The sequence below is a fragment of the Montipora capricornis genome, chromosome 6 (assembly GCF_036669925.1).
Source record: "Montipora capricornis isolate CH-2021 chromosome 6, ASM3666992v2, whole genome shotgun sequence".
NCBI lineage: Eukaryota > Metazoa > Cnidaria > Anthozoa > Scleractinia > Acroporidae > Montipora > Montipora capricornis.
In genome coordinates this window covers 51373985-51386484 of record NC_090888.1, presented here as the reverse complement: position 1 = coordinate 51386484, position 12500 = coordinate 51373985, and the positions used below count along the sequence as shown (strand labels likewise).

The following is a 12500-nucleotide window of genomic DNA, read 5'->3' as shown; positions in this document are numbered from 1 at the left end:
CTATTTTGTTGTCCCCGCCCCTAAACTATGAGTTCACGCTTATTTTCAGTTTCCCCGAATATGGGAAAGGGGAAAACCCGTGTACTTGTAGAAAGATCATACGATGCAAGGGATCCGCGTTTCCAAATTTAGACATCACCTTTTCTTTTCTTTAAATTATCAAGAGGCATTCTTGAAGTAGTTTCAACTTGAACATAGTTAAAAATCGTTACGGTGTGCACTTGAAATACTCACAGCCAAACCACAAGGACCTGTACATGATCTCAATAGTGTACACGCTATGACTTGAACAAGGATTACGCAGCTCGTTACTTCATCAGTCATTCCTGAAAAAACTGAAGTCTGCAAAATAACTCATACAAAAACAATTATTGTCTTCAATCATGATTGTCATGAGTTGATTCAAACTACCTACACAACAAATCGGAAGACAGGCTAGAAAGTTCTATTTTTACTTTCTTCGATTTCTTATGATCATAAACCACTTGAGGAGGCTACTGATTTCTTTTAAGAACCATTGTAAACAGTTCCGTTTTCAAAGGTCACAGGTCAGCGAAAATAAAGCAAGATTTTATCATGTTTACACTGACGTTTAATATTTTGGTGATAACCTTCTTCTAAACTTTCCTTACACAGTGCTTTAGTCGACTGAGACTTCTCTTCAGGTGATAACTGAGAATTGGAAATCTCGGCCGGAAATGTTAAAACGTTTAGCCACACGGCCATTTTACATCAAGGACGTTGGGAGTAGGCTATTATAGATTGTGCTGGCATAATTTTTGGCATAATTTGAGGAAACTAGCATAATTTTCGCTGATTTTTAAAATGTAGCTCTGCTAGCATAATCGGCAGGTATTGATAAGTGTGAGAACATTTTTGTTCAATGTATTAGCCGCATTCGCGGTTTGGTAACGGAGAGAGAGCATCCCTATATAGACCGGAAGTTGCCAGATGGTGTTGGTCACAGCACCTCTCATTTGCAAGTTCGCCAAATGGCGTCAGCCACGCCGCCCGATAACTCGCTGCTAGAGACCATACCAGAAGCAGCAAACATAGCAAGACACCGTTGCCTTAAGACAAAGGAAGAACAATACAATAGAAGAGGAGCTTGTGACGCCCAAACAAGTATTGTTACAAGTACATGATCGTCATACGTTTTTTGGACTTGTTTCGCTCACTTTGCAAAAGGAAAATTTTAAGAACAAACGGCATAATTTGGACAAACGAGCATAATTTTAGCAAAAAATTAATGAGCACTGTTACTAGCATACTATATTACTTTTACTAGCACAATCTATAATCTATAAAAGACTAGTGGCGAGATGGTTGAGGCTCTTTACTATTGTGGGCACACTAGCGAAAGAAAACGAAAGAAATCCCTTATATAGTGGTATACGGCGCTTGACTCGAAAGAGGGAAATAAAACTAGCATTCAATGTTTGAGCCCTTGAGTCATCTTTTAAAAATCATATCTTGTTTCCACACATGTTTCCGAGAACTCTTGCCTGAGCTCGTTGTAAGAAGAAACGCTAATAATAGAGGAAAAGCTTATAATTTCCTCTCAAACTCGGGATAAAAACATGAGTCACGAATAGAAAGTAAGAAGGACTTAACGAAGTTAACGAAAAGACCTGAAAATTAACACAACTCACATTTTGGACCGAGGATGACATTCTTTGTGTTTCAAGACTTCTGTAACTACATATTGCATACATACAAAGTTAACAAACATAACGTCCAATCCCAAAACAATCCCTTCAAAATCAGGTAAATCAAGTTCTTAATTCAAAGAGTTGTTAATTGCTATTATTATTATAGTATTATTTCAAAAATAATTCAGATAGTACGCCTGCTCTCATTGGTCAATAGGAGTGTTTGCATGACTGCAAAAGTGGTTGTCGCGTCACGCCCTTTGCTTTTCCCAAGGGAGGTTATTTTATAAAATCACTAGACAACTTTTTCCGTGTCTGCATGACTTGATCTAGACACTCGAAGAATTGGGAGAATTCTCGAAAGTTATCCAAACCCGAGACGCAGTCGAAGATTTGCATAACTGGCGAGAATTCTCCCAAGCCCCTCGTCTTGAGATCAGGCTATGCAAACACGGAAAATAAATATTCCAGTGAAGCTGCAACCATCAGCAAGGATTAGCATAGGAGCTACGCTTTAAAAGGAATACCAGAACTCCCTCGGGCAATGCCTTTAAAAAGGAAACCAGCCAAACTTTCAAGATGAATCAAAACATGAATTAGCAATGAATTAGCAAAACAATGAATTTTATTTTTAACTTTGCAGTAAGTGTTCCCTGTTGTAACTCACACGACGTAGGACAATGGACCTTGATGTTAATCTGCAAATCTGGAGATAACGCTGCCATTAAAGAATACAAACAGAGCCAGCAGGAGCTGGCAAGAGAACAAAGCTGAGCGCACTAAACTGACAAAGTGACGACGTATTCTTCAAAACCTTGCACGTACGTCCCCTGAAAATAATAAAACCAAACTCCCAATAGCACTTTGCTTTTCATCAATTAGAATTTTGGAACCAAAAGGTTTAAAAAAAAAACTGATCCTCGTATCTGGTGAATATAAGAGGGGCCTTTCCTTAATTCTAACGCCTTCCAAAAAGGTTTCAGTGACAACACGCTAAAACAAATTCTTCAAAGTCCTTAGTCAACACATTTTTTGACATGATCAGTGACAATTGATGGCTGCATGAAACTATATATTGGTTCGAAAACATTGGTCCGTTAACTCGCATTCCTACTCTGGACAAGTTAGAGGTGAGATTGCAGTGTTTAACTTTCGTGCTAATTTTTCGCAGCATTGGAAGCTTTTTTTGCCTCGGCGAGCAAGTCCTTCCTCTTGTTCAGACTTTTAATTAATTTTTTTTGCTCTGAATTTTGGCGTCTTAAAAACTCTCATGGCACTTTTTATATCATCACTTTAATTATAAGAAAACATCGAAAGCACATAGATTGGGAAGTGATCTGTTTTCCAGTTTTATCACCCACTTGCGATTTCTTCCTAGCCGCTCAATATAGGGGTTTATAGGGTCTTTTATTGTTCAACGGTAAATTTTAGATTTAAACATCCATCTTACTTCCGTCTTGTTGTTCTTGTTGACTTTATTCGTTTATGTTTTCTTTTTCTTCAGTAATTTTGACTGAAGCCAAATTCCTCGAATAACAACCATGGAAGGTGAGTGCACAATGCTCTTTGTAACGTCGTGGCTTTTGTCTACCGTTCAGAGAACATATTTGGGAAAATTATAATCCTTCCGCTTAATCAGGTCTTTCGAGCCTCTCTCCTTTGAATCAAAGAGCCTACGTAAGGCCCGCCTCGACCACTTCCCGTTATTGATACTTCGGAGCCCATAACGAGCTCCTGATATTGAGAACCTAGAATTAAAATCTGTTGCTCTAATTCAAGTTATATGATGGTACTACAATTGTGCATATATAGCGACTGTGCTCTCCGGCCTTGCAACTTGGTAAAAAATTGGCGACCAATATCTCGAATTATTGTTTTACCCCTAAAAACTAGCGTCCAAAACTTTGGCAAAGCGTTTGAAGTGTAAAAGTGTGGTTCCAGAAAGAACTCGTTATAATCAGAGCTCACAGAGCCCCACTGTCATGGGAAGAACTATTTTTGATTCCATCAGAATTGAACTACTGATGATCGACGTGTTCTAGTATCCACACCTCAAAGGGAATCCTTGCATTGGTTCATCTAAGTGGCTATTGACTTTTAAAAATTTAACTTCCTCTTAAGAGCATTGCATTGCATTCATCTTTGACCCTTCATTCACACACGAAGTGGATAAGAGTACAACAACGGCTCGAGCTGTGTTATGTTTTGTGGTTTCACAACGAGACCAGGTTTGCTCTCAGCATGGGGGGTAAGGCAAGATGCTGGATCCTCGGTCTATTTATCGTTACCAGCATAACTTTGAATAATTACAGCTCTGGAGATCTTAGCTGTAAAGATTAGCCAAGAGATGATGATACTAATTAAAGGATATAAGGGTACGAGAAGAAAACTTTCTCTCTTTGCAGACGACATAACTTGTTTTACGCAAAACAGAATGTCTTATTGTACTTTGAGTTTTGATGAGTGTTCTGACCGTCTTAATTACAATTGACCAAAAAAAAACTGAGGCCGTAGGAGGCTCGGGCATGGTGGAAAAATTCTCGTGATCCTAAAAAACCTGATTACCAGTGTAATCAAACGTGCCCAGATTTAAATATACCATTTATTCATCAATTTATCAGTACTGAGATGGCTTAGGAATGTCTTAAGATACCTATGCACAGTCCTCTCATAGTAAAATACTATTATCTTCACATTTAGGAGAGCATATTAAGGTGACTTTGGCCATATATAGCGGTCTTCCTGATCCTGTTTGGAAGTTTGATTCCCGACATGAGAGCTTCAAAATGATTAGGGAGAATTTGGACGATGCCAGAGCCAAACGAATCACCTACCGTCACAAACAGATGCCCTCCATTCTTGGGTTCAGGGGTTTCTTAGTGCAGCCCTTCGACGCTGAGAGAGCAGACTTAATTGTCGGCCAGGAGACAGCAGCCCTTCAAAAGCTATTGCTGGACACCATGCCCGAAGGATTGATCAGAGACGACTTGCGGAAAAAGGTTTTGCAAGCGATCGACTCAGGAGCTATCTCAGCTAAGATACCTGATAAAACCCAGAGTACCACACCTCAAGATGTTCCACGAGTAGTTGGAAAGATACTACACTACGCACCTCCACTGAACTTGGCAAGGTGGAACACCAATTGCGTTCAATCCAATAACAACTGCTACAACTACGCAAACGACAAGATAACCAACAGTTTTGCACAGCCTGGTAAAGCCAGTGGTAAACCAATCACTGAGTTAACTGTTGCCCAAGTACTTGCAGCTGTCGAAAGTGACGGTTGGTTAAAAATGGATGTGCCTCCAGAGGCCCCTTGCCCCACGGCACCGGAACAGCCAAACTGCTTGGTGGCACTTTTTGTTGCTGTTGGTAAGAGATCGGATATTCTTTCTTACCAGTAATCGCTGAAAGACATTTCTGAGTCAGTGCTTACTGAAGAAGTGTTCAAAATTACCTTTTCAAAGAAAAGATTAAATTTATTTGGGTACTGTACATTCGCTGAATTCCAACGGAGTGTGAAAGTTGCCGAACACGATTATTTCGGAACATGCAACCTATCATAAAGTCCTGAATGTGACCAAAATTTCACATGTTATCCAGACCTGGATTTGCAATAGTTTTTACTTACTTTCAGTTTATTAACTTTTGTTTTTCAGAAACGGATTTCCATTGCCAGCGTTTGGATGACAACAAACTGTGGTCCCAAAAGCTTGGATCAGCCGCTGCTACGAACAAAGATGGAGCCGGCAAAGATATATCTGATCCAAGGAAGGCTGTTAACCTACCTTACGGTCCAGATTATAAGTTTGTTTCTTTCATGAAGTTTTGTACGACCATAATAGAATAATACTTGGTCGTGGACAGCCCGAAAGCTAGGAAAAGCTTCACAGTTCAGTTTTGAAAAAAAAAGAATGTTCGTTCAAGTTTTCAGTGAAACATTTCATCATAATTAAGTTAATGACCAACTAGGTGCTACAAGCGCAGCTTCAGTACCCGCCGGTTGTTTTAATTTTCTCAGGTTCACGATTTTACTAATTTTAGCTAGAGAATATGAAAGTTATCACCTTTTTGAGATCATGTTACCTCCATGACCAGTTTCCCTTAACAAAAAGCAATGGTGGATCTTGTTTTGTTTAGTAATGCAATTTGGACAAATCATCGAATCTTTAGCACAGTTGAGCCTATAAACAAACCGTTCAATGGACATCACCCTAACGCCGTCGGTCAAAGTCAAACAGATCTTTTAGTTTAAATTGAACAATGTGGTTTCAAATAAAGAATTATATTTGAAGATAAGATTTTGGTGTCTTTGATTTTGCTCTATTTCTGTAATACCGGAAAACGAAACTACAAGAAATGTTATTTTTGAAAAATTGATCTGAAAACAAATATCAAGTGTTCTTGTGTTGGGTCACTACGTATTCTAATGATTGGGTTGGATCGAGCACGAAATGGAGGCTAATGCGAGGGAATCACATGCAAATTATTTCGCCTGCATCGGCCTGCATTTCATGCTAGATCCAGTCTAACCTTGAGAATACGAAACTGGCCTATCGAAATCAAATTAATCACTCAAATCAGATCAAACGTTGGTTTCACATGGAGAGGGGAAACCAAAGTACCGGGGGAGAAAAACCTCTCGGAGCAGAGTAGAGAACCAACAAACTCATCCCACATGTGACACCGAGTCTGGGAATCGAATCTGGTCCAGATTGGTAGGAGGAAAGTTCGAGGCAAGTCAGAGGGATCTTGCTCGTTTGCCATAATCCAAAAGCAGATAACGAATCACTGAAAAGCAAAATCGGCTTTTGAATGTGGGTTACTGGATTGAATGATCCTCTTTTTTGGCTCCGAGTGGATAAACATCGATTTACCACCACAAAAAGAGAGAATAACTGACGTTTCGAACGTAAGAAATAGTAGTCACCGCTTGAGCGGATTCAGTTTTTTTTCCAACAAGATGAGAAACCACTTGCTCCTCATTCAACTTTGAAATCTTCAGAATTCGCAGCTTTGGTAATGAAAAATGTGCATGTCTTTTGGATCAATTTCATTTGTTAAATTTCACTCGCTGTCTCGAAGTTTCAAATAAACGATGGGTTAAAACACTTCGATGCAAGGAGGTCCAGTCCAATTTCTCATCTTTTGAGTTTAGGTAAAGGTAGGGTAGGTAAAGTCTGGAACGAGCCTAGATGGCCCATCTGGCCGGCGCTTATCTCTGGTTCCTGTTGCATGAAGTGACTAGGAGAATTTCTACTCCCCCCTGGATGGGATGCCAGTCCATCGCAGTGTTACCCCTAGCATTAAACACCATTTATACACCTGGGTGGAGAGAGGCACCGTGAGAGGAAAGTGTCTTCCCCAAGAACACAATACAATGTCGCCGGCCAGGACCCGAACCCAGACCACTCGATCCGGAGTCGAGCGCACTAAACATGAGGCCATCGCGCCTTCCTTTGAGCTTAGATATACCCCAAAATATTGCATTTCCCACATCCTGGTGCCACCAAGTGGAAAGCAGTTCAACCGTGTTGATCTTTTATACGCGCAAAATTACAGCACAGCACAGGTTTCACTGTTGCTACATTTTTTTGGCGATGTTTCAGAGTAGTTATTACTGAGGCGCCCTGGGCTATTGTAGATTTGAAATTTGCTCCTATCAAATCGACACAAGAACACAAGGTGAAGTAAAAGCAAGTATATTTCATTTATTTTCCTCGCTGTAAACTAGGATTAGCCGATTTTTTTGGGGCAATTCATGTTTTCCATACAAACCCTACAAATCGTTACTTTGACTGAGCATCCAAATTCTGCGTTTGGGTTGCCTGTGGTTCCTACTGCAGGTACCGGAGCAGATATTACGTAAACTAAAGAAACAAAAAGACTGAAAACAAACACGTAATCCCAAATGACCAGAAGTACAATGCTTCCAGAACATTCAAGTCATCGTGCTTGGACTTGCTGCATTTGGCAAGCAGTTCATGGTATCCGGACTGACGGTGAAGTGAAGCACAGTAGCGCATGACAGAACATGGAAAATTTGTTTCTTGTCCAATGAGAGCTTCTGTTAGGTTACTAATTTGTCCCTAGAAATCATACTGCTTTCCCAAACAACAAGAGTTGCATAGCCTTCTGCTTCTTTTGCACTCATATGAAAGCCTTCGCCGCTTTTAACTTAGGATTTTGCTTTGAGATTTATTGTTGAAACAGTACATGAAGTTTCTTTTAGCGTATCTCGACTGCAAATGACATGAAATCAAAAATTATACTATAAAAATCTTTTCGGATAGTTCAAACAAATAAGAATATTCTGTCCTTAGATACAGTTAGGGTAATGATATCAAGACGAAATTTATTCAGGTTATTATAGATGGTTAGCCATCATAGATTTCCCACATTACATTTTCCTTCAAATTAACTCCACCATGGCAACGATATAAGGCATTTCTTTGAGCCTTAAAATCAAAATATGATGTCTTTTTAAAAAAGACGGTGAAATCTTCCCATTCAGCATTTCCAGATATTGTTAGAAATATTCTCTAAAACATCTAAAATTCAACAAAATCTGTCGGTCAGTTTTTTCAGAAAAATCAGTGTTTTTCATGGGTCTCTAATTTTTTTTTTTTTTTTAACTACAGAATTTTTTTTTACATTTGAAAGACAAACGCTTTAAATTAATCTAAGCTAACGTGGGAAAAATGAAAAAAATTCACCTTCCGGAAGCAGAGATATAAACGAATAAAGTTGCAAAATCAGGAAAAATCAGAGGGTTACAAGATTAACATTTACGCACGCGTCCCCCGATCATTCGAGTGTACATGCGAGTGGAGCTACAGGCCAACACAAACGGATTTAAGGGCGTTCGCGCCCATTGCTACTGCGCATTTTTTCGCGCATGTCACGCATACGTAATGCATCGCAGACCACGAAGGTAAACACGATGCTGAAGTTGCAAACATTTTCCACAAGAATGGAACGTAAAAGCGTGTGGCATCATGGGATAGCTGTTGACCCAGGTCTTCTCGGAAATTTCACGCAGTGACGTGACATTGCAAATAGACAATCGCTTTGAGAACTACGCAGCGATTTTATTCTCTTGAATACTTGGTGACCCCCATTTTTCTTTCCGTAGATCACTACCTTCCCTATTTTGTCTATTTTAACAAAAAAACAACAACAACAAAAATCTGTATGTGAGAAGTTACAAATATTTCGCCTTTTATGCTCTCGTGCGACCGAAGTTTTCTTTCTTAGACTAAGATGTACCGTTTTTCAAGGTCTATTTCACCACAGAAAAAGACATCAGCTGGAAAAGTTTATTTAGGTATATTAGTTATGTTGAGTTGAGTACGTTAGCTGATCTAAATTTCACTAATGTAGCTTTTCTATTGCTGACAGTTGTAACCTAAGATCGGAAACGAGCGAGGTGACCCCTCCTTTTTTTTTTTTTTTTTGCCTTTTTGGCAAAAGTAGATCATTACCTTTCTTGTGTGGGAAGTTAAAAAAGAATCTGTACGTGGGAACATTTTGGCCACGAACGTCCTTAAGTGACCATCAAACCGTTTGTGTAGAATTTTCGTAGTTTTCGTGAATAGATGTCTATTTATATTCCATATATATATAGAAATGAGAAGAAAGGTGAGCGCTTTATTTTTGGTGACCCATTTTGAATTATGAGCTGACGCGAGCAACATTTCGAGTGCCAGTACAGTGGTATCTCCCAGATTTTTATAGCAATCATCTCTAATGGAGAAAAGATACCTAGCAATGTAAATGTCGTTGTGTGAAGACAAGTTAAAACGGAATACGGGGCACTTCCGGTTGCCGTCCGCGTCTGAAAAACACGCGTGCTTAAGACTGTACTCAGCTGATACCTGGATCAGTCTCGCTGCACAATCCAAGTGACCGTAGGAAAGCACTCCGACGAAAGACGTCCATCCCGGTTCAGATCAGCCGCACGTTCTGTCACCACCTCACTCCAAAATATCGCATTTTCCACATGATGCCGCCAAATGCATAGCCGTTCGACCACAATGATCTTTTACAAGCTCAAAAATTAGAGCACAGTCGCGGGAGCTGCCCTTTCACTTTTGCAGCATTTTCTTCACCGAAGAAAACGAGAACGCCGCAAAACAATGATATCATTGGTTAAAAGAGCAGAAATAATTGTGATTAAGAAAATAACAGAAACAACGCATGTTGGAATAATTCCAACAATGTTTTTCACCGCTGTTTGTGTTATTATTTTCTTAATCAAGCTACGATGGCCTAACAACAAGAGTTTATAGAAATAATCGTGCTGCACGTGCGGCACGGATTTTAGCTCATATTTTTGCGGTTCTCTGCGTGACGACGACGTGAAATGACGAAATTTTAGGTTTTGACGACAACGTGAGAATGCAACAGAGAATCTCTCATTCTCTATTTTTAGTCAGAAACCGCCCGTACCATTTTATTTTTAGGATACTCTGCCCATATTATACGACATGAACGAGATGGAATAATCGCGAAAGGCTTATACCAGAGCAAAGTTATATTTTGAGGTCCCTATTAAAGCGCACGCGACAATGCCGAAACGCATTATGGTAACCTGTCATGATCAGTCAATTTGAGTCAACAAAAACATGACGGCAATGCTATCGAAAACGTCCCCTAGGAAAAAAAAACACATGCTGTGTTACATTGAGAAATAAGTGAGTTTCAAAATTTAGTCAAATAATCAAGGCCACGAATTTAGTAACAGAGGGTTAGGATTCACAGAGAAGGAAGATTCTGACGAGTTTAACCTTACCTACTTTATGTCATGTTTCGCAGAGAATGTTTGAGAAATGTATACAAAAATCGTGGTGCACGTGCAGAGCCATCGTTTTGCTAATGAACCCTTTGCTTTTGGACGTGTTTTTTGTAGCGTCATGGCGGGAGAGAGCTTCAACGTAAGTCTGCGCCTACTGCCACTTCATCAACGCTATGTCCTAAGAACTCTTTCATCCAAATAGCTCGCCATTGTAGGTCTTCGCTTTACGGTCGTGGCATCCCTCACTTCATATTGAATACTGTCCCATACTCCCTTTCGGCATTGTCGCGAACGCTCTTACGCTTCTTTTGAACAACTTTTCTCGAAACAGCTGTAGTCTCAGCTAGTTTAGTTGGAGTTTAATCAGTTTCACTCTTGTCACCCTTTTAGTTTCGTCCTGTAACGCATTGTTTGTGTTCTTGACCTTTGTAATATCTGGTTTAACCCACAGCCCTTTGGCTGCGGTGTAAATTAACATTTAATGCAAAAAAAAAAAAAAAAGGCCGAAACAGCTGTCAATACTGCTAATTGACCAAGTGAAATGATTGTGCGCCACACCGGGCTTGTGTCAGCTTGCATTTACGTTCTCGTCACCAGAGCCCCGGATCTTATGTCTGCGCATGACCCTAGGTTTTGGGAAACTCTATGTAGGAGAACATGCGCCGTAGGGTTCTTATAGCCAACAATTGGCTATTTGAATCTTACGGAGCCTGTTCTCTGCTCGTGCTAAAATGAATGCACCAATCAGAGACGCTAGAAAAACTCGACGAGTATGTTAAAGCGGTAGGTGATAAAGCGAGTAGCCTTCAAGCGAAAATGGACAGGTTTGAGTCTTTTAAAAGAGAGACGGAGAAGAAGGTTTTGGAGCTCGATAAAGGGATGATCTTTGCAAACGCTGAAAGGGAGTCTTTTAAGGCGGAAGTGCAAGATCTACATAATCAGGTCAACCAGCTCAAGGATGAAAAATTGAATATGGAAGTCTACAATCGTCGCGAGAGCCTTCGTTTTTTTGGAATCGAAGAAGAAGCCGTACAAAAGAATACTAAAGAAGTTTTAATTTAGTCAATTTTTTAACAAAGGAGCTGGGTATAGAAGGCGCGTCTGATATGGAATTCCAAAGAGTTTATCGTGTCGGAAAGCAAAACCCTTCCAGTGGAAAGCCCAGGCAAATCATCGCAACATTCTTGAGATACCCTGATCGAGAGGAGGTGATGGCTAACGCTAAGAAGTTGAAGGGCAAGAATTACGGAATTTCGGCTAGCCACCTCCACTTCGGTTAGGGACGGTGCCTACTATTGTTATTGCGCATACGTTCTGCGCATCTCCAGATACTCGGATTTCCTATCGCTGATGCTCACTAATACAGGGATATTTTTGCGCGGTTTAAAACTATCCGGAGAAAGTAGATCTTAGTAAGTACCCTTGGTATCCAAAAAGAAAATTGGGGGTAACCATGCATTTTTGAGAGATAATGAAGTTTCAATTTGAGAAAGAACGCCATACATTGCTTTGTATTTTACAGCTTTTTACAAATATTATTCAGGAATTATCTTTGAAAAATGCGTGGTTACCCCCAATTTTCTTTTTGGATTTCAATAACACTTGTTAAGATCTATATTTCCTGCATAATCACACACCGGGGCAAAAATATCTTTAATTAGTAGTAGGCACCGTCCTTAATAGTTGTTAGCTATTTTCATTTTCCGTTATACGTATGAAAATTTCAATGGATCGCAGTAACCTAAAATTTAAAACTATCTCGCTAAATGTTCGGGGTATTCGTACGTTTGAATAACGTAAGTCAATTTTCAATAGATCGTTTTCACGTGACGTCATCACTCTCCAAAATCTAAAACTAAAGAGCCACCAAAGTTTTTATCGTCATCAGGCATAAGAGGCGGCATATCTATATGTATTGACAATTTCAAAGCTCAATAGCGTGCTTCGTTTGGAAACCAGAGCATTTTGAATTTCCGGATTATGTAGGTGCGTGACACAAGGCTACGATCAAGTTTGTTGAAAAATATATACTTATCTCATGATTTTGAGCC

At 39.8% G+C, this 12500-nt stretch overlaps 1 protein-coding gene and 1 long non-coding RNA gene across 2 annotated transcripts in view; one reads left to right on the top strand and one right to left on the bottom strand.

Moving 5' to 3' along the window:
- Positions 1-1761, bottom strand: part of LOC138052438 (uncharacterized) — a 15474-nt gene extending 13713 nt beyond the window's left edge. The window contains exon 1 of the long non-coding RNA XR_011133072.1: positions 235-1761. This is a non-coding gene — a long non-coding RNA (uncharacterized lncRNA). The remainder of the gene's footprint in view (positions 1-234) is intronic.
- Positions 1762-2669: 908 nt separating this feature from the next.
- Positions 2670-5951, top strand: LOC138052437 (uncharacterized). The gene is made up of 4 exons (XM_068898933.1): positions 2670-2782; positions 3157-3200; positions 4353-5024; positions 5312-5951. Exons 2-4 carry the CDS (start codon positions 3194-3196, stop codon positions 5500-5502), a joined length of 870 nt encoding a protein of 289 aa, XP_068755034.1. The 5' UTR covers positions 2670-2782; positions 3157-3193; the 3' UTR covers positions 5503-5951.
- The last annotated feature ends 6549 nt before the right edge of the window (positions 5952-12500 follow it).

What these genes read in the sequence shown, in the direction of transcription:
- LOC138052437 (XM_068898933.1), top strand. An exon ending in GGCACTTTTTGTTGCTGTTG is followed by an intron (nt 5,025 to 5,311) that starts GTAAGAGATCGG and finishes TTTGTTTTTCAG; the next exon opens with AAACGGATTTCCATTGCCAG.